The following is a 20889-nucleotide window of genomic DNA, read 5'->3' as shown; positions in this document are numbered from 1 at the left end:
ATCAGTATATCCTTCAACTTCAATTCTATTGTTTTTTCTAAACAAAATCCCTTTCCTAGGGCAAGACTTCAAATATCTGAGGATTCTTTCTACAGCCTTCATGTGAGGAATTTTGGGATTGTGCATAAACTGGCTGACAACATGAACGGCATAAGCAATGTCGAGACGAGTGAGGGACATGTAAATTAACTTCCCCACTAACTTCTGGTATCTCTCCTTATCAGGGTAGTCCTCTCCCACTGACTCCTGTAGACCATGATTCGGTTCTATTGGAGTATCTGCAAGCCTGCACCCCAACATGCCTGTCTCTTGTAGAAGATCAAGGATGTATTTCCGTTGACATATATAGATGCCCTCTTTGGATCTAGCAACTTCAATCCCTAGGAAGTACCTCAGTTGACCCAGGTCTTTGATTTCAAATTCAGCAGCTAGGACCTCCTTCAATCTGTTGATCTCCTCCTTATCATCCCTAGTAATTACCATATCATCTACATAGACGATAAGAGTAGTAATTTTTCCATTCCTCTTCTTTATAAATAGAGTATGATCTGCCCCGCTTTGAGTATAACCACCTTTCTTCATGGCTCCACATAGCTTCTTAAACCAGGCACGAGGGGACTGTTTAAGGCCATATAGTGCCTTTCTCAGTCTACACACTTTTCTGCGAAATTCATAACCTGGTGGAGGATCCATGAATACCTCCTCATGTAGATCACCATTTAAAAAAGCATTCTTCACATCCAGCTGATGAAGCACCCACGAGAAGTTTGCAGCTAATGAGAGGACTTTGATAGTGTTGAGTTTTGCTACGGGAGCAAATGTTTCTTTGTAGTCAACTCCTTTCTTTTGAGTAAACCCCTTTGCCACGAGTATAGCCTTGTATCTTTCAATGGACCCGTCCTCCCTATGCTTCACGGTGAACACCCACTTGCATCCAACAATACCTTTCCCTTCTGGTAGATCTACTAGTTCCCAAGTTCTTGCTTTCATCAAGGCCTTCATTTCTTCATTCATAGCCTCTTTCCACCTTGGGTCAGACACAACCTCAGAGTACCTAGTAGGAACATGCACAAAAGAGAGAGCAGACACAAAAGAACAAGAACTAGGGGACAAGTGTGAGTAAGACACAAAATCTGCAATAGGGTATCTGATAGTACAAGAACGAGTAGATTTACGAAGTGCAATTGGAAGATCCAAATCAGAGGAATTGATAGGATTACCTTGAGTTACTGAGACAGGTTGATCCGAGTCCAATTGGTTGTTGTCATGTGTTGGAGGGCTCTTCTTCCTTCTATTGTAGGTAACTCTGATATCTTTTGCTGCCTATTGAAGCCTTTAGTAACATTTTCCACATCACTAGTAGTAGCTGGGCCAATGAGAGCCTTACTAGATTCACCTGGGATACCACAACTAGGAGGATCAAGAGGAGAAGATGGAAGATCCGAGGCAGAGAGGGGCACAAAGAAATGGGGAATAAAAGAATCAACCAGAGGGTCCTCTTCCATCCTACTAGTCTTCCCCTGAAGAGGATCCAAGGAAGATTGAAAGTAGGATTGAGACTCAAAGAACACCACATCTTTTGTGACATATCTTTTCTTGGTGACTAGATCATAACACTTGTATCCCTTCTAAGTAGGAGAATAACCCAAGAAGATTCCCTTTGTAGATCGAGGATTTAGTTTTGTCTTCTTTGGATCCTTGACATGTATGAAGCATACACACCCAAAGACCCTCAGTGGAAGAGAAAAAACAGGGAGGGCAAAGAACCGAAAATGGAGTCTTCATTCCCAAGACCTTAGATGGCATTCGGTTTATCAGATATGATGCAGTGAGGATTGCCTGAGACCAATAGCCTTTTGGAACCTTGTGCTGAAATAATAAAGCTCGTGCAGTCTCCAATAAGTGTCTATTCTTGCGCTCAGCAACCCCATTCTGTTGGGGGGTACTAGCACAAGATGACTGGTGAATCATTCCCGCATCCTCCATAAACAAGTTTAAGGATATTTCGAAATATTCAGCAGCATTATCTGACCTAAATTGCTTGATTTTCTTGCCAAATTGTGTTTCAATCATTTTGCAAAATGCCATGGTTACCCGCGACACTTCATCTCGTATCTTTAATAAGTAGATCCATGTGCATCGAGAATAGTGGTCAATAAAACTGATAAAGTATCGATAGCCATCCACAGAAACAATGGGAGAAGGACCCCAAACATCAGAATGCATTAAGTCAAAAGGTGCTTGAATTTCATTACTAGAAATTGAGTACACAATTCTACATTGTTTTGATAATTGACAGACTTCATAGACTAACTTTTGACTTGACACACCTTGAAACAATTCCGGAAACAACATTTCCAATGACGAGAACTATAAATGACCTATTCTAGCATGCCACAGGTGCATCTTAGATAATGACTCCACATTACATTGACCACTAGTAGTAGATGTTTGAAGGACTGAACTGATGTCTACATCCAGGTAGTAGAGGCCTCCTCGCTCATGACCGCTCCCAATCGTTCTCTTCGTCAAACTGTCCTGAAAAACACAATGGGTAGGAAAAAAGGTTATGCTACAATTCAAGTTCTTGGTAAGTTTTGAAACAAATAAAAGATTTGAAGAGAAACTGGGAACATGTAAGACAGATTTGAGGGAGATGTCCTTGCTTAGGTCAACCACTCCTTTCTCAGATATGGTAGAGAGGGAACCATCAACAACCTTCATCTTGTCTTGACCAGACATTAAATGATAGGAAGAGAATAAGGAAGGCATGTGAGTCATGTGGTCAGTTGCACCGGAATCAATAATCCAGGAGGCTGGATCAATGGAACTAGTTGCACTAAAGGCTGAAACAATACCTGATCTGGAAAGGGAGGTGGAAGCAAGAGAATTTGTCCTTAGGCGGGCCAGTGCCCGGCTAAGTACCTCTACCTCATCAACTGTGAAATCCATAAGCCCATGTCCTTGGGAACTGGTAGTTTGTCCCGAAGAAGAGGAAGCAACTGTGGATGAGTGTTTAGAACCTCCACCACTGTGACTTGCTGCTAGGTTCCCACTTGCCGAATGGCCCTTCTGGTGCTTCTTCTCTTTCCTCAATGCTGTTGGTTTCAAATGAGGGTAGAGAACCCAACAGTTCTCTTTCACATGTTTTTCTCCCCCACAGTGAGTGCACCTTAGGTGTCTCTTGTCAGAGAACTTGTTCCCCCTTTGGCTTGTAGAAATGAGAGTTGAATGTTCTATAGACTGCTCTACTGGTTTAGTCTGGGCATCAACTTGCATCTTCTTTCTTCTCACCTCTTCATTTCTCACAAGATAGTAGACATGATGTAGATCAGGCATCTCATCTCTTCCCAGAATTTGGGACCTTATGTTCTTATATACCGGATCTAGGCCAGCCGAAAATTTGAATGCTCTACCCTCTTCAACTTGTTTGTCGTGTTTCTCCTTATCTCTGGCATTCTCCCAGTCTATGATGAGGTGGTGATCCAGCTCTTCCCACAATCCTTCTAATGTAGCAAAGTATGTAGCAACACTCATGTCTCCCTGCTTCAGGGCAGTAATATCTTGATTCAGTCTATAGATTCGGGCATTATTCTTTTTCTGCCCATAGGTCTTAGACACCTTCTCCCATATCTTGGCAGCTGTGGAGAAGTGTTGAACCGTCCTAGCTACCCTGGGAGACATTGAAGCAAGCAGCCAGGACATGACTGTAGCATTCTCTCTTCTCCAAACAGCATATTCAGCACTCCCTATTTCGGGTTCTTTCTTCTGCCCGTCCAAATAACCCGTAAGATACCGGGATGTGATAAATAGCATGGCCGAAACAGACCACTCCCTAAAGTTGTATTCATCAAGTAACACACGTTATCTGTAGGCTGTGCAAATTAGGGTTCTCCAGATTAGGAGACCTCCCACTAGTCCTAATATCTCTAGAAGAAACTTCCCCAGATATGGAAGACATCTTCTCCGACTTGCAAGAGTATCAAAACTGTCACACAGGTTATGTGAAACCTCTTCAGACTTCCGGACCTTCCAGCACTGTAATCTCAGAACTGAGGGTCTGTTTTAGGGCTGTAATACCCTTCCCACTCTGCTGTACTGCCCCACTCACTGCTGTCGCAAGCTGCCACTTACAGTTGAAGTGCCGAGCCAAAAAAAAACTCTGCTGTGTTTGGCCACTGTTGTCGCAACCCTAACCTAGCTGTTGTGGCTTCTACCACACACCAATCACTGCTATCGCAGGTTAACCTTCACCCACAAACTGCTCTAGGACTGCTGAAATCAGTCCTCTCTTCTAGATCTGTTTTACACAGATCTCACTTAGCCGAATGGCTACACCTTGCTCTATGTATCTCTTAGGGCATCAACTACTGGGACTAACTCCCCTTGGACCCTACAACCCAGGGAAACCCCGGTGGCATAAGTTCTGTTGTGTTCTACGACCAGACCTAGGGTTTCTTTGCAGTACCAAGATAGAGAGAGAAGTGTGAGACAGCTACTGTAACCAGGCAAGAGAGGTGTTCTACGACCAGACCTAGAGCTCTGATACCATGTTTGCCGAACTGAACCTGTTGAGAGAGCTGAGAAGAATAAAAAGTGGAAGAAGAGAGGAGAGTCTGATGTGTTCGAATGGGCACTATTCATCAGCCGGCCCTGTTCACTAATATAAGAGCAATACATAATTTACATGAAAGGACCAGGATGCCCCTGATTAGTGATGGGACACCCAGTCTAATAAAACACAAGATACAATTAGGCCCAGTTACTAAGGCCCATTAACTAGAGACTCTAATACCCAGCCCAGACAAGAGAATAACATATCAGCCGAACCAACAATGTGAAGTATAAATTATCAGGACATAATTGCAAAATTCTGTAAAATGGTTGAAGAATTGAAATATGCATTATATCTTAGGAGTTAGGAAACTGAAATAAAGCTTATTAATACTTTGAATTACAAATTTTGGTGATACTTATTTTTTTTTATTTGTAAATCTTTTATAAATATCATCGCTATTTAAAAATACCAATTTTAGTGATTAATTAATTATTTTCTTTCTTTTCTAATTTTTGGATGATTTAGTGCTAATAAGAGAAAATTCATGAAAGGTTATTTAAAAAGATAAAATTTAGAATATTTTATTTTCATGTGTTATTGTAATATTGTGTAGTGGGTGTGATCATTCTTGGCCCGGCCCAGAAACTTGGCCCAACCCGCAAATTCCCAAGCCTAGGCCCAAGTTTTTGTGTGCAAGCCCGGATCAGCCCGGGCCCGCATCAAGCCTAGAAAATTTTGGGTCGGGCTTGAGACCAACACTTCAAGCCCAACTCAGGCCTAGTGGCCTTGGCCCAGCTCGCAATATAATATAATATGTATTTTTAAATATATATTATAGCATTATATTATATTTGTTATATATATACAAATATATTTTATTTTATACTAAATGTTTATTATTTTATATAAGATATAAAAATTTTAAGTTTTAACATATAAATAAATATTAATTAGTTGACACATGTCAATACATGTGTGAACACTTAAGCCAACTCAAGTATGTAAGTTGTCCTCCTAGGCTTCATTCTAATTGCCTAAGCAATGTGGGACTTGGAAAAACACTCACTGGCAGCACTCATTATTTAGTGAATCCAAGTCCCACATTGCTCAAGAATGGGAATGGAGGTCTTGCCTTCATCTATAAAAGGATAGGTAAGCCAAGCCAAACCAACTCTAAGAATTAAATGAGGCCCATGCCTTTTCTTGTCCATTGGCCCAAAGCTTAGCCAAGCCCAATTTGCCTTGGGCTTGTGCCATATTTTTTTTGCATATATTAATTTAATTTAAAATTAAAAATTTAAATAATTAAATTTTTATTATTTGATGTCATAGGCTTGGAAAGCCATAAGCCCGGCTTGAGCCCATGTAGGGCCGGGCTTGGGCTTGCAAACTAGACTTGGGGTGTGCCAGTGTGGGCTAGGCTAGACCTGGGCCTAGGTTAAAGCACTTATCATTAGTGCTAATTGCTAAACCCGGCTCGACCCATGATCACCTATTGTGTAGTTGTAAAAACTCTTACTTCTCAGTGGGGCCATAGGGGTGGCAATTTTTCACCCAACCCCCCATTTATTTGGCGGGTTGGAAATGGGTTGATCACCCATTGGGTCAATTTAAATGGGTTGGGTTGTGGGTAACCATTGGGTTAACCACTAAAGATGTAAGTATTAATTCGTTAGCCATTTTTTTTAATTTTCTTCATTTGAATGAAATAATTTATAATTAATGCATTAATTTTCTATTAATTATTGACTAAAATTAGTTTTGTCTTGAATCAACACACTTCACCCAAATTGACATAAATCCAAATCAACTTGACCCGAGTTTGGACCAGCTCAACTTGGTCTAAATATGAACAGACCTGATCACCTCGGTTCGATTCGCTTGGGTTGGTCAGCCTAGACCGAACCTGACCTGACCCAGGGCAGGCCGATCTGGGTCGACCCGAATTTGAAACTGTGACGGACGGGATGGTTTGTTCTGGTCCGACCCAAAATCTGCCCCACTTGTTTTCCCTAGTTTTGGATTGTCCGCTCTGGCTCGTATCTGTACAACCCGACCCGAATCTGAACATGTTTGATTTACTTCTTTTGAACCACTTCAGGCCAGTCGGTTTGGTCCCAAACCCGAGCACAAACCTGATATGGGCCAGTCCAAGTCAATCTGCCATTGACTGAACCGGTCCGGTTTGGTCCGACCAGACTGATCCGGATCTAAACGGTTCAACCGCTCTTGATGTGATTAGCTCAAAAACAATCCAATTACCAGTTTGAACCTAAGTGGTTCAGTCAAGCCTGAAACCCAGGCATAGTCAACTGGCTTCGTAGCTTGTGTAAAAATAACATGCATGTAATGTGATTTGAACCTTCACCACTTGTGTAAATAGCAACTACTATTACCACCAAGCTATGACCAACTTATTTATCAAGAGGGAGTTAGTTTTTTGTTTTAAGTACATAAATATAAGATTAATGGGTTTGGGCGGGTTGGACTGGGTTAAAGCGGGTTTGGGTTGAACCCAACCCATTTAAGTTTATATAACTGGGTCATTAATGGGTTGGCGGGTTAGATGGGTTGGGTTGAAACTCAACCCAAACCAAACCCAACCCAACCCAACCCGCCCAATTGCCACTGCTACTTCTCAGGTAAGCAACCCAGGTTTGAATCCTTGCCACTACATATAATTTTTGTACACAAGTTTAGAATAGAAGTGCCAATAAGCAGTAAATATGTTGGAGGTTTTAAATGTAATTTAAATAGATATATTAATAGGCATTAAATAGACTTTTAAATATGTTAAAAAGGTTATATTAATGGTCATTGAAGGAAGTTTTAACAGGTTCATTAACAGACATTAAATATGGAGTAGAAATTTTCAAAATTCAAATCAAATATTTTAAATTTTAAATATGACCTTATCAGACATGTATCAATATCTAAAACCTTCCCTCTAATTGCTAGGGCATAAAACAAGACTAATTAAAAATAGCACATCTGCACAAAACTCTTTGTGGAACATAGACATTATATCAACTAGTCAGGTTGGCACAGATACTAATATATCAAGGTTTAACCCAAGCGAAGCAGACAGAGAATGAAACAGGTAAAATTATAAGTTACAAAACCATTGGCAGAGGATACTCATTTATTTCAACTTTATCTCTCCTCACCCCAAGTGATGCAATTAGTCTCATTCTAATAACATGTTTAATTTACACAGGTTCTTCAATCATCAAATAAAGGCCATTTTTCAGTTGAAAAGTTGAATCACAGAGGAATTTAAGAATTTAAATGTTTACCTTTGATTCAGCACATCTCCTTAGCTTATCAGCATGCTTAGTGACACTCTGAAGAAAGAGCAAATGCTTGATTGTGAGCTCCAGCAGTGCATCGATACTGCACTGTGCAACCATCTCAAGATTTTCAGTGCCATATGAAAGAACAAGTATTTGCATGCATCATTCACCAAAAAAACTCAAGCAGAGACTGGATATAAAATGGTTACCTTGGACCCATTAGGCACAAGCTCTCGAAGCTCTTTGACACGATCTTGGATCAGTTGTCTATCCCTTGGCCTAGGCCTACAAGTTTCACCAGGTCTAGTCCTCTTTCTATTTATTTTAGGTGGTTCTACTTGCCTTTCCAACTGCTCACTATGTGCACTTAGAGTTGTCAATGATAATTCTTTTTGTGACCTTACAACCCTTGATTCTGTTGAACCCCAGGTAGAAGCCAAGCTGCAATGTGAATCCTCTTCAACAGAAGATTCAGGCAGTCCACCTGCTGTACAAGGATGCTTAATGTGGGAAGGAAGCTCTTTTATTTTTTTAGTTGTTATTAGTGACTCTGCTGATTTACAAAATGTGTCACTCTTAACATTGTTAGTACCCTGGCAAGCATTTGCAACCACTGCGTCTAGTAGATGTTCTGACCCACTCTCTAACTTAAACTGGTTATAATCCATTCCCTCTTGGAGCTCAATTGGAATACCACTTCCTGCCCCCTCAGCCTCATTCCAAGGAAAACACTGCTGCTCTCTCCTAAAAGCTGGTCCAAGGGCTTCATGCAGCTCACAGACAGTAGAGAACTTAAGTGAATTGTCTACAGTATTTGTGCAATTTATCTCAGTCCTGAACTTCATATTATCCTCTGAGCCTTTTCCTCGTTGCACTTCAAGTGGCTCAGGTATGTGGAGTTCCTTATTCTGAAGATGAACTCCAAAACACTTAACCATATCTACTGCAGGTTCAAGGAGATCTGGAGGCAAGAAAGGGCGACCTCCTTCAGGTTTAGGAAGGGGCTTTGTAATATTTATTGTTGTATTGAGTAAATCTTGTGATACTGATGCATCATTGTGTATTGAGCCAACACAATCCTTCCACCTGTTAATTTCCTCTCTGTATTTTTTGTTCTTGAACATTTTCATATCCACCTCTTTTTGGTTATCCAAACTGCAGATTCTGGACCTTGGATAAAGAAACTGAGTACTCTCATCGCCTATAAATATAGGGGATTTAACTCCTATGTGTTCATCAAGCATTTCAACTGCCTCTTTTCCATGGGGACCAGGCAATGCAACAACATTATTTAAATGTTTCCCAATAGATGGCAACAAGTGAGAATGAAAATCTTGACTTCTTTTCTTGACAGCTTTATCTACTCTGTCTAAGCACTTAGCTGATATCTCTGACTGGAAAGACAGCTGCATCAGATGGATATATATTACAATAACAAAATATTCCAAATAAAATGAAGTAACATACCGGACATAAGGCGGCCATCTTCGTATTTTGCATTGGATTGGCCAGAAATTCCATACAGGAATTTTGAAGTGAATAAAATACATCCTTTACATGGGTTACCAGCTCCAAATCTTCAATAACCTGCTCCTCTCACAAGAAAAGAAACAATTAGAATGAACAACTAGATTTAAGTAAAATAAAGGAGTTCAAAATATGCATGTAAAATTTAACAACCCAAATGGAAAAGGATTTAAAAGAAACAGAGTTATCGCTGATGATATAGGTGCAGAGAAGCATCAGTTAAAATGAAATTATTAACAGAACTTTATAATAGAAAACATAAATTAAATGCATTTTCATTATTGAACAGTGTATTTTTATGGGGCACACTCTGTTAGACCTGGTTGTTTACGATTAACTAAATCTATCACCTGAGCTTAGTTCTTAGTTCTTCTCATTTGTTTTAGGTTAACCATTTTAACCTGAGGTTCACACAAGAACTTGCTAGCTTCACCACCATAAAAGATAACCTAGAGGCTAGAGCTAAACCAGTAGCTCAATTGGTTTATAGAATGTGAGGCAGACAGAGGTTTTCTGATGTTTAGAGATCAATGGTATTATTATCAAAGCTTGATAGTCCACTCCCCAACCCCAAGTGAGTATACCCAATTCTGAGTCTGTCATTTATTTATGTTGGTTTCAAAAATTGAGGTGCTTGTATTTTAAACCTAAGATCTGAATTTGTAACTGCTTATTCACCTAGATTTTTTTGTTTTTTTTTTTTTATTGGCCTAAGGAATCTAGGTATTGAGAAGAATGTATACTGTACTTGGAGATAATCATGCATCAGTTTTGGCCAATACATTTAAAATGAGTTTGTAATATGTTGTGCACATGCACGAAACGTGAATGAGAAGTAAAGGACCTCAAATTAAAGTTCTCTCAATGCAAAATGTACAAGTTCAAAGACATCTAACAACAAGATCCAACTCTAACTATACAGATGTAGAGAGACTGGGCCGAATGGGCCCTAATATTTGTTTTATGTTTAAGTAGTGTTCTATCTGTTTTATGAGTTAATGGGCCTGTTAACCTCATTTTAATTTCTATTAAGTTCTTGCTTTGCTGGCCGCCCACTTAAAGGGCAGACTTATAATTAGGATAATTGATTAAGATTAATAAAAGATTAGTGAAGGGAGAGAGGTATCCATCGAACTCTCTTCTTCTTTCTCTTCTTCTTCATCTTCTTCTTCTATTCTGCTGTAACCTTCGTTTCTCTCTCACTTTTCTTATTTTTAATCAGTTTTGTATCAGATTTGAAGGACAGATTCACATCTTGGTACCAGAGCAGTTCTTCCTCTTCTTTTCTTTTTCTCCTTTTTTCCCATACACCCTTTGATTAGAAGTGTATGGAGAGATAAGTCGCTGATCAATCAGAGGACTATTTGCCTAGTTTGTAGAGGGTTTGGAGAGTTAGAATCTGGCCGAAAATTGCCAGGAATTGAAGCTATAATTTTTCTGCCCAAAACCCTAGCTGACTATTGAAATTTCAAGTTATAGGTTAAGGAGAAGGATCGGGTGTGGCGCTCAGGGCTTGGGAGGTGTAGTTTGATCCCCAGAAGTGTGTGGTTGAGATTTGAATAAGGTTGGGAAGCTCTGGTAGGAGTGGCTACTTCTTTTCTCTTCCTCCCCGATAGCCAGGTGTAGTGAAACCCTAGTTTTTGAATCTCCAGGTACTATACTGACCTTAGTTAGGTTTATAAAGACTAAAAACCTAGTTTTTTTTTTCGTTTCATCAATGGAGCAATCTGGAAGTGAAATGAAGCAAATGCCGGTATGCGGGGTTGGTCCGGTAGATTCCTTTTTGACTGAAGTGACCACAACTAAACTAGATGGAACCAATTATCTAGCTTGGGCATAGTCCATACGGATTTATGTTTGCAGTAGAGATAAACTAGGGTATCTCATAGGTAGTAAGGTGAAACCTACAGAGATAGACCCTGCATATGAGAAATGGATGCAAGAGAACTACATAGTGATTGGGTGGTTGGTCAACTCTATGCTGCCCCATATAAGTCAGCATTAGCTCTGGATGACCTCAGCCAAGGAGATTTGGGACAGTGTTAGAGAAACATATTCACAGAAGTTATATGTTGCAAGAGCTTATAAGTTGAAGAGTGATGTGAACAATCTGAGACAGGGGGAGAAGAGTGTAGCAATTTATTACTCCATGTTGAAGTCACTATGGCAGGAAATTGATGTTATGGAGACAATTGTATGAGAGAGTACTAAAGATGTAGAGACATTTAAAAAATTGGTGGAACGAAACAGGGTGTTTGAGTTTTGTTAACAGGTGTAATATATGCACTGTTCACAGACTTAGTACCAGTAGGGGTATTTTTGTAATTCTATAGACATATTGTTATGTATGGCCAGAATAGTATAAATGCAAAGCTTCACTCGACTGAAGCTAAGTTTTGTTGAGGCCTTAACTCAGTCGCCTCTTATTCTTCTTCCTCTTCTCCTTCTTCCTTCTTCTTTTCTCCTTCTTTTCTTCTTCTTCTTGGCCTCCTGCTCAACATGGTATCAGAGCAGGTTCGTCCAGGCCTAGAAAACAACTAACTGAGGTCTCTCTCCTGTGCTACGAAGGAGCTATAGTACTGATGCTCGAAGACAAGGAAGAGGAAGCTTTTCTAGTGCTGCGGTTAGTCTTCACTGCCGAGTAGGGCTCTGCTACAAGTTTGCTGACTGTTCAACTTCCTAGCACAGAAAAAGGGTTCGGCTACATGTTTTTTGCTGGTAACTGGGTTGCTTCGGCTAAGAGGACTGTAGAAATCCATCCCAAATGTTCGAAGGAAGACTCTGACCTGAAGGGGAGTTTGAGTTCATGACTGAACTGCCTATTGCAATCTGACCTGAAGGGAAGTTCGAGTTCATGACTGATGACTGTGTTGCCTATTGCTGGTACTGAGATTTTTTTTTCTCTCTTCCTGTTTATGGCTTCTTGCACGACTATTAATGTTCCAGAATCTGACTAGGGACTGTTCCCCTTCCTCCGATTGTATGTTGCCCTAGTCTGCACTCTAAGGGGCTGTTGATGAACCCTAGAACTTGAGTGACTGTTCGGCTGCCCTGGAAAGTGGATATTAGCTGATTAGGTGTGGTGAATCACCACTAGTATTGCTGCTCCTACTGTGCCTTTTTTTGGGGGCTGAGAAATTGTATCAAAGTTGTGAACTGTAGGTCTTTCAGACCTGGTTACACTGCATGTGCAGTTCGTATAGTGTTTTTTGTGAACTCCTACACAGTGTAGGTGATAACCCCTAGTACTGCAGTTGCAGTGTTTGTGTTTGGTTCTCTGTGAAACTGGAAATCAGCAAGTGCCTAGTTGTGGACTGTAACAGCTCTGTAATGCAGTGTACCTGTGTTTTTTGAGTACTTCTAAACCTAGAATCATGAATAAGGAAAGATTGTGGTGCACTAATTGTCAGAGGCCCCGACACACCAAAGATACTTGTTGGGATCTCCATGGGAAACCAAAGTGGGTTCAGGATTTACCTAAGAAGCAAGGCTCAGGTGTAATTAGAAGACCCGGGCAACAAGGTACCAAGAAACACCACATGGCAAATATGGTTTCTCGGAAGATTCAGCCCTCCACTTCTACTGTACCTCAAACACCATATAGCCAACACAGCTACTCTGGATCAGACCCAAGGGAGGATATTGTAAACTCCACCACCTCTTTTGCATCCGTATTAGGTAATTCTGCCACTGCTTTCCATGTTGCCTCACACAACCTTGACTCTCCATGGATCATCGATTCTGGAGCGTCAAAACACATGACTGGTATGTCCTCTTACTTTCAAACTTATCACCCTCTTTCCGGAAGAGATAAAGTGAGACTAGTTGATGGATCATACACTTCCATAGCTGGTCAAGGAACTCTCTCTCTTCCCCCCGGCCTTACTCTTTCTGATGTTCTTCATGTTCCAAAATTCCCTATGAATTTGTTCTCAGTCAGTAGTATTACAAATTCCCTATGAACTGTTCTATGACCTTTTTCCCTACCTATTGTGTGATTCAGGATCTGGCCTCGGGGAGGACGATTGGTAGGGGTCGTATGGTTGATGGACTCTACATGCTGGAGAATACGGCTGGCCTTCATGTTACAAAGTCTATGAGTCAGTTAAGCAAGCATTGTAGAACTCAATTCCCTCAAAGAAATAGTAAATCTGAGTTTCCTTTTCACATTGTGCATTCTGATGTGTGGGGGCCTGTTACTTTAGCTTCTGAGAGTGGCTACAAGTACTTCATTACCTTCATTGACGATTATTCCAGATACACTTGGGTATATCCAATGCGAGCCCGTGAGGAAGTACCAAAAACTATCCAAGATTTTCAGCGGATGGTCTTCACCCAATTTCAGAACCGAGATTCAAATATTCCAGTCAGACAATGCAAAAGAGTTTTTTCATAGTGACCTCACGGAGTTCTTTGCTTCACATGGCTCTCTTCATCGGAGCTCTTGTGCCCGTACGCCACAACAAAATGGTGTGGCTGAATGGAAGAACCGACACCTCCTTGAAGTGGCACGGGGTTTACTACTCCACATGAATGTTCCCAAACGATTTTGGCTTGAGATTGTCCTTTGTTCTACATACCTCATTAACCGAATGCCCTCTCGTTGGTTAGAGTACAAAGCCCCACATCAGCTTATCTTTCCTAAGGCCCCTCTTCTTTCTATCCCTCCTCGTGTTTTTGGTTGTCGGTGCTTTGTCCAAAACCTATCTCCCACCCGGGGGAAATTGGACTCTCGTGCTATCCCGTGCATATTTCTTGGCTACTCATTCTCTCAAAAAGGGTATCATTGCTTTGATCCTGTTTCTCGGAGATTCTATGTCTCCATGGATGTTACCTTCTTTGAAGATGAGCCCTTCTTTCCCGTTTCTCCTCAGGGGGAGTGTAGGCATGAGGAGAAACTGGTTCAGCTTCCTCCTCTTCCTAATCCTTCTCCTTCTCCCCCTTCTCTTCCTGATCCTCCACCTTTCCGTGTTTATTCTCGTCGTCATAGAGGCCAACCAAGTTCAAGATCTGTGGAGAATCCAGAAGCTGTACCTCAAGTGCCATCAAACTCCTCGGGGGAAGATCATACCCTCTCAGGTAACTTGACTCCCAATGATAGTCCTGACCTCCCTGTTGCTAATGATCTTGACCTTCCTATTGCTCACAGGAAAGGTGTTAGGTTGTGCACCACAAAACACCTCATTTCCAACTTTGTCTCCTATGAGAACATCTAACCTTCATTTCGTGCCTTCCTTACCTCCATTGACAGTATCCCTATTCCCAAGAATGTGGCAGAAGCTCTCTCAGTACCAGAATGGACAAATGCCATGAAGGAAGAAATTGATGCTCTTCATAAGAATGGCACGTGGGAACTTGTTGATCTCCCTAAGGGTAAGGTTCTAGTTGGATGTAAATGGGTGTTCACTGTTAAGCATGGGGCTAATGGAACTGTGCAGAGGTATAAAGCTCGTTTAGTGGCAAAGGGTTTTACTCAAGTATATGGAGTTGATTATGCAGAAACCTTTGCCCCTGTTGCCAAAATGAACTCTATTAGAGTACTTTTCTCTCTTGCTGCCAATCTGAATTGGGATCTACATCAGCTCGATATCAAGAATGCCTTCTTGAATGGTGACCTTGAAGAGGAAGTTTATATGGCTCAACCCCCCGGTTTTTTGGCTCAAGGAAGTGAATAGAAAGTGTGCAAGTTAAAGAAGTCTTTATATGGGCTGAAGCAATCACCAAGAGCTTGGTTTAGCAGATTTCATACTACAGTTCAGCAGAGGGGATACAAGCAATGTCAGTCAGATCACACACTGTTTGTAAAAAGGGTAGAAGGTAAAATGGCTACCCTAATAGTATATTTGGATGACATAATTGTTACTAGTGACTGGGAGGATGAAATTCAAAGTTTGAAGGGCTTCCTTGCCACTCAGTTCGAAGTGAAAGATCTAGGACCTGCCAAATACTTCCTTGGAATTAAGGTTGCCCGATCAAAAAAGGGTATCTTCATCTCCCAAAGGAAATATGTCCTAGACTTGCTTAAGGACACTGGAAAGATTGGGGTTAAACCAGCTGACTCTCCCATTGACCCCAACCATAAGTTAAGTGACAGCCAAGGTGAACCTCTTAAGGATGTGAAGCAATTTCAAAGGCTTGTAGGAAGATTGTTGTACCTCTCTATGACTCGTCCAAACATAGCATATGTTGTTGGTGTCCTCGGCCAGTTCATGCATGCACCTAGGTCCACCCATCTTGAAGCAGCAGAGAGAGTACTTCGATATCTTAAGAAGTTCTCGGGTGCTGGTTTATTATTCCAGAAACATGGACACTTGAGGGTTGAAATTTACACAGATGCGGATTGGGCTGGATCCCAAAGTGACAGAAGGTCTACTAGTAGTTACTACACCTTTGTAGGAGGGAACCTTGTTACTTGGAGGAGTAAGAAGCAAACCGTGGTAGCTAGATCCAGTGCTAAAGCTGAGTACCGTGCAATGGCACACGGAGTAGCCAAAGGTATGTGGATAAAGAATCTATTGGGAGAGTTGGGTTTTCCAGTTGGTAAACCAATGACTCTACTCTGTGACAACAAGGCAGCTATCAGTATCGCCGCCAACCTGGTACTACATGATAGAACAAAGCACATTGAAGTTGACAAGCATTTTATCAGAGAGAAAATCATCACAGCGAAATATGCACTCCATACATCAGCTCTGAAGACCAACTAGCAGACTTATTTACAAAAGGGCTAAACCATTCCAGACATCAAGGTCTCTGTGACAAGTTGGGCATGATTGATATCTATGCTCCAACTTGAGGGGGAGTGTTAACAGGTGTAATATATGTACTGTTCACAGACTTAGTACCCACAGGGGTATTTTTGTAATTTTATAGACATATTGTTATGTACGGCCAAAATAGTATAAATGCAAAGCTTCACTCGACTGAAGCTAAGTTTTGCTAAGGCCTTAACTCAGACGCCTCTTATTCTTCTTCCTCTTCTCCTTCTTCCTTCTTCTTTTCTCCTTCTTTTCTTCTTCTTCTTCTTGGCCTCCTCAACAAGTTTCTCACAGGACTCAACCCTGAGTTTGACATTACCAGGCAGAACATCCTAGCCAAAGATGAGGTAACTTTTGCTCAAGCATATGCCATGGTAAGTAGTGAAGAGAGTATACGGCAAGTACAGTATAAGTAGTGAAGGGAATGAGAGATCCATCACATGGATGCCCAAAGATTGCGGAATAAGGGGCGAATTTAAAAAATTTTTCTCTCCCTTCAACTGGGAATCACATTCCCTATTTAGAAAATCATATTTTCAAGGATAAATCTTGAACCTTAAACTGAACCAGATCTGAACCAAAAGGAATGGGAGAGAATGATACCTAATACGGAGAAGCAATATCTCCCAACGAAGGTGTTCACGCCCAAGGAAGGATCCAAAGACTGCTCCCACTGAAGATGGCGCAGTGCAGGATGGAGCAGAATCAGTAGTGTTCTTCCCCAAGAACTCTGTCCTTCGCAAGAAATAGCAGGATGGAACGTGAGCACAGCTTCCTTTTAAATCCTTTCTCAAAGAATTGATGTCAAGATCCAATCTTGACTTCTCCCACAGTTGGAGATCGAACTGGCAAACAGGGCGGCAAGAGCAGGGAGGCGGCAAGAGAGTATTCGCAGGGTGCAGAATTCTCTCTTCTTGATTTCAGCACTAAAGAGAATCTGATGTGTTTCTTGGTCTCTCTCTCTAGGCTGCCGCCCCCTCCTTCCTTTTGTTAACTTGAAAAGATCAGCTCCTAATCCCATTAGGAGGTGCTTATCCAAATCATATTTGGATCAGCCTTCTCTTCTAATGATAAAGATAAACCCTTATCTTATCTACAGATTAGATTAGCTTTATCCTAATCTTATTAGGAGGTTTCTAGATCTGAATCACATTCAGATCTGGACTCTCTGAGTGGATAGGATTAAGACCCTATCCTAACTACTAATCCATCTCAGAATTCGCCCCTTTAATTAACTAAATTAATAGCCCAGTTCGAAATGGGCTTTAGGCCCATTAAGCTAATGTGCTCACTTAACCTTCCTAACTTAACCTTCCTAACTGCTGCCCAGTTGGGCTTCCTTGTATGGCGTGGGACCCAAGCATTGATCTACACATCAGCCACATGGGTTCGGCCCAGCCTTTGTTACAAGGCCTGGTCGAATACACTGTTAAAGACAGTGCACCCCCTGAAACCCATCAAATGGGCTCTATGGGCCCAACACTTACCCTAAGTGGTCCCTGGGCCAAACCACCTTGTAACACCCAGGGACTGTGGGCAGATGCAAGATTAGCCCATCAGGTATTATCCTCAATGGTCTTACACTTAACCTCTCAGCCCATAATGATCATACACTGCCCGACAAGAGAGGACCTCTCCCTCGGCTGCAAGGAACAGTGTTGCACTCTCCACTTATATGGATCCTGGGAATTAAAACCTTTTGCAAACATTTTAGAAACCATAATGTATATACTTTTATATCTCATATAAAATATACTTTGCAAAAACAAATTTCAACGGTTGAAATCGGCTGCCGGCAGTCTTGGTTTCCAACAGTGAGAGTGCATCTCCGATCATTACCTTTGTCCGACAAAGGGGCTGATCCTGTCACTATGATCACCCACTCAGATGAATTCTCGGATTGTCCCAACATACCCAGGTTTTGACCCCCACTAAGGATCTCACTGATTGGTACATCAAAGACAGCCCGATCCGACACCTATTGCAGTATCATAATCGAGTCTAGGGGTCGGGTGTAACTTTCCAGTTTTGCCCATCAATCTCCAAGGTCCAGGGCAATACTGGAAATCTGGTCCAGTTCAAAGATTCAATTAATCCCACACTGTATGTGCTTAGGGTCTCACCCCGGTAGCTGAGACAAGCCACCCCAACCAACTTGGTGGCACCATAGTGTCAGCCTTGTCAGGATAGGTCTCCCCAGACCGACCCACTGGCTGTGAACATTTAAAACTAACACGAGTCTCAATAAGTGTCCAGTTTAAGGGTAATACACAGAAACATACCAAGGGAGCATGAATCAAATATGTACTTTTATTCATTTACAATAAACTCATAAAGTACATCAATTTTGATTGAAGCTAAGGGCATAGAAAACTGTCTAACATCACTCAACTGAAGCTAAGTTTTGCTGAGGCCTTAACTCAGTCGCCTCTTATTCTTCTTCCTCTTCTCCTTCTTCCTTCTTCTTTTCTCCTTCTTTTCTTCTTCTTCTTGGCCTCCTTCTCAACAAGTTTCTCACAGGACTCAACCCTGAGTTTTACATTACCAGGCAGAACATCCTAGCCAAAGATGAGGTAACTTTTGCTCAAGCATATGCCATGGTAAGTAGTGAAGAGAGTATACGGCAAGTACAGTTACAGGGACCACCTACAGAACACTTTGCACATGCTGGAATAAAACCAAAGGGGTCGATTGAGAAAAGGAAATAATATGTGAATACTGCAAGAAGCCAAAGCATACTAAAGACACTTGTTGGAAACTTCATCCAAATCTTCTCCTAGACAGGTTTCGGAACAATAACAATAACAACAACTTTAAGAAGAATGGTCAAACTAGGAAGCCTAAGAATGCTAATATTGCCACAATGCCTGCGGGTGGAAACAAGGAAAGTGAAGAAAGATCAGCTATGGAACAGCTGGCAGTAGTAAAGGCAAAGTTTGAAAAGTATGGAAAGTTACTTAATCACGTGGAGACCACTTTTTCAGCATCCAACCCTTTAGGCAACACCTCATCATCCACATTTGCTCATTCAAGTACTCATGCTTCTACAAATCATCCTAAGATTTCAGGCAATCATAAGATCCCTTGGATTATTGACTATGGTGCATCAGACCATATGACTAGTTTATCTAACCTCTTTTGTTCATATCAGCTCCTCTCTATTAGAGAGAATATATCCCTTGCTGATGGGTCTCTTGCTCCCATCTCTAGAAAAGGAGATATCAAGGCCTCTGGCGCACTTGTTTTTATCCTTTGTTCTTCATGTCTCCAAGCTTAATACCAACCTTTTATCTGTTCGTAGCTTGACTAAATCCATGAACTGTAGCATAACCTTTTTTCCTACCCATTGTGTTTTTTAGGAACTGAAATCCCAGAGGACGATTGGGAGTGGCCATGAGGCAAATGGAATATACTTGTTAGACACACCTGATAGGAGTCTTGGACCACCTAATGGAATTGCTTTGGAGTCTATTTTGTTAGTCTATTAAAGAGTCATGTTATATCATTTATGGTTTGGTCATTTACCTTTTCCTGCCTTGAGTCATTTGTTTCCTGATATGTTTAAGGGAGTGTCTTTATCGAGTCTTCATTGTGAGTCTTGTGAACTTGCAAAGCATTATAGACATTCTTATTCAGTAAGCAATAAAAGATCTATTTCTCCTTTTCATGTTGTGCACTCTGATGTGTGGGGGCCATATCATTTATCTACTATAGGGGGTTATAAGTATTTTATCCTCTTTATTGATGATTATTCTCGCTATACTTGGATTTATCTCATGAGATCTTGGGATGAAGTACCAACTATTGTGCAAAAATTTCATGAACTTATCCTTACCCAATTTAACACCCGGATCAAAATATTCCAATCTAATAATGCTAAGTAATATTTTGATAAGAACCTCTCATCCTACTTTGAGACCTTTGGGGTTATTCATCAGAGTTCTTGTTGCTACACTCCACAACAGGATGGAGTAGCGGAAAGGAAGAATCGCCATGTGGTTGAGGTTGCTAGATGCCTCCTTTTTGCATCTCATGTTCTTATTAAGTAATGCTAAGTAATATTTTGATAAGAACCTCTCATCCCACTTTAAGACCTTTGAGGTTATTCATCAAAGTTCTTGTTCCTACACTCCACAACAGAATGGAGTAGCGAAAAGGAAGAACCGCCATGTGGTTGAGGTTGCTAGATGCCTCCTTTTTGCATCTCATGTTTTTATTAAATTTTGGGGGGATGTTGTCCTTATTGCCACTTTTTTTATTAATCGTATGCCTTCTCGGGTTCTGGGTTTCACGACCCCGTTTAGCCTTCTCTTTTCGAATGAGGATTTCTTTTCTCTTCCTCTCCAAGTTTTTGGGTGCACCTGCTATGTACATGTTCATAATCATCAGAGACACAAATTTAAGCCTAAGGCACATAAGTGCGCTTTTCTAGGATATACCTCAACCCAGAAGGGATATTGCTATTTTGATCCAGTCCGTGGCACCCTCTTTATCTCTAGGGATGTCACATTTGTTGAGTCTATTCCTTTCTTTGGTATTCCTCCTGAGGGGGAGCTTCTGAGGAACCATTTGCTATGTCTCCAGTTGTTCCTCTTCCAGTTACTTTTGAGTCTTCTGGTGAGTCATCTTCTTCTATTGCCTCTCCTTCCACTGTGTCTACCTCACATGTTCCTGCTCCTCCTCCTCCCCCAGATCATCCTCCTATATTTTCCTCACATCTTGTTCTCCAAAGGTGGTACCAAAGATAAAGATT

The 20889-nt window shown here is 41.2% G+C and overlaps 1 protein-coding gene across 5 annotated transcripts in view; it reads right to left on the bottom strand.

Moving 5' to 3' along the window:
• LOC148878854 (transcription factor EMB1444-like) overlaps nucleotides 1–20889 on the bottom strand; it is a 50772-nt gene that overhangs the window by 18585 nt on the left and 11298 nt on the right. For 3 of the 5 annotated variants that reach the window (XM_088960219.1, XM_088960221.1, XM_088960220.1), the window contains 3 exons: nucleotides 9319–9438; nucleotides 8061–9245; nucleotides 7855–7956 (listed from right to left, as the gene is read on the bottom strand). In XM_088960219.1, the coding sequence (XP_088816345.1) occupies nucleotides 7855–7956; nucleotides 8061–9245; nucleotides 9319–9438 (1407 nt within the window). The remainder of the gene's footprint in view (nucleotides 1–7854; nucleotides 7957–8060; nucleotides 9246–9318; nucleotides 9439–20889) is intronic. The other 2 variants (XR_016104030.1, XR_016104031.1) reach the window with 1 other exon arrangement.

The sequence above is a fragment of the Nelumbo lutea genome, chromosome 1 (assembly GCF_056320005.1).
Source record: "Nelumbo lutea isolate HS-2025 chromosome 1, American lotus-T2T, whole genome shotgun sequence".
Classification (NCBI taxonomy): domain Eukaryota; kingdom Viridiplantae; phylum Streptophyta; class Magnoliopsida; order Proteales; family Nelumbonaceae; genus Nelumbo; species Nelumbo lutea.
The sequence above is the reverse complement of the archived record's forward strand: the minus strand, read 5'-3'. Positions and strand labels throughout refer to the sequence as shown.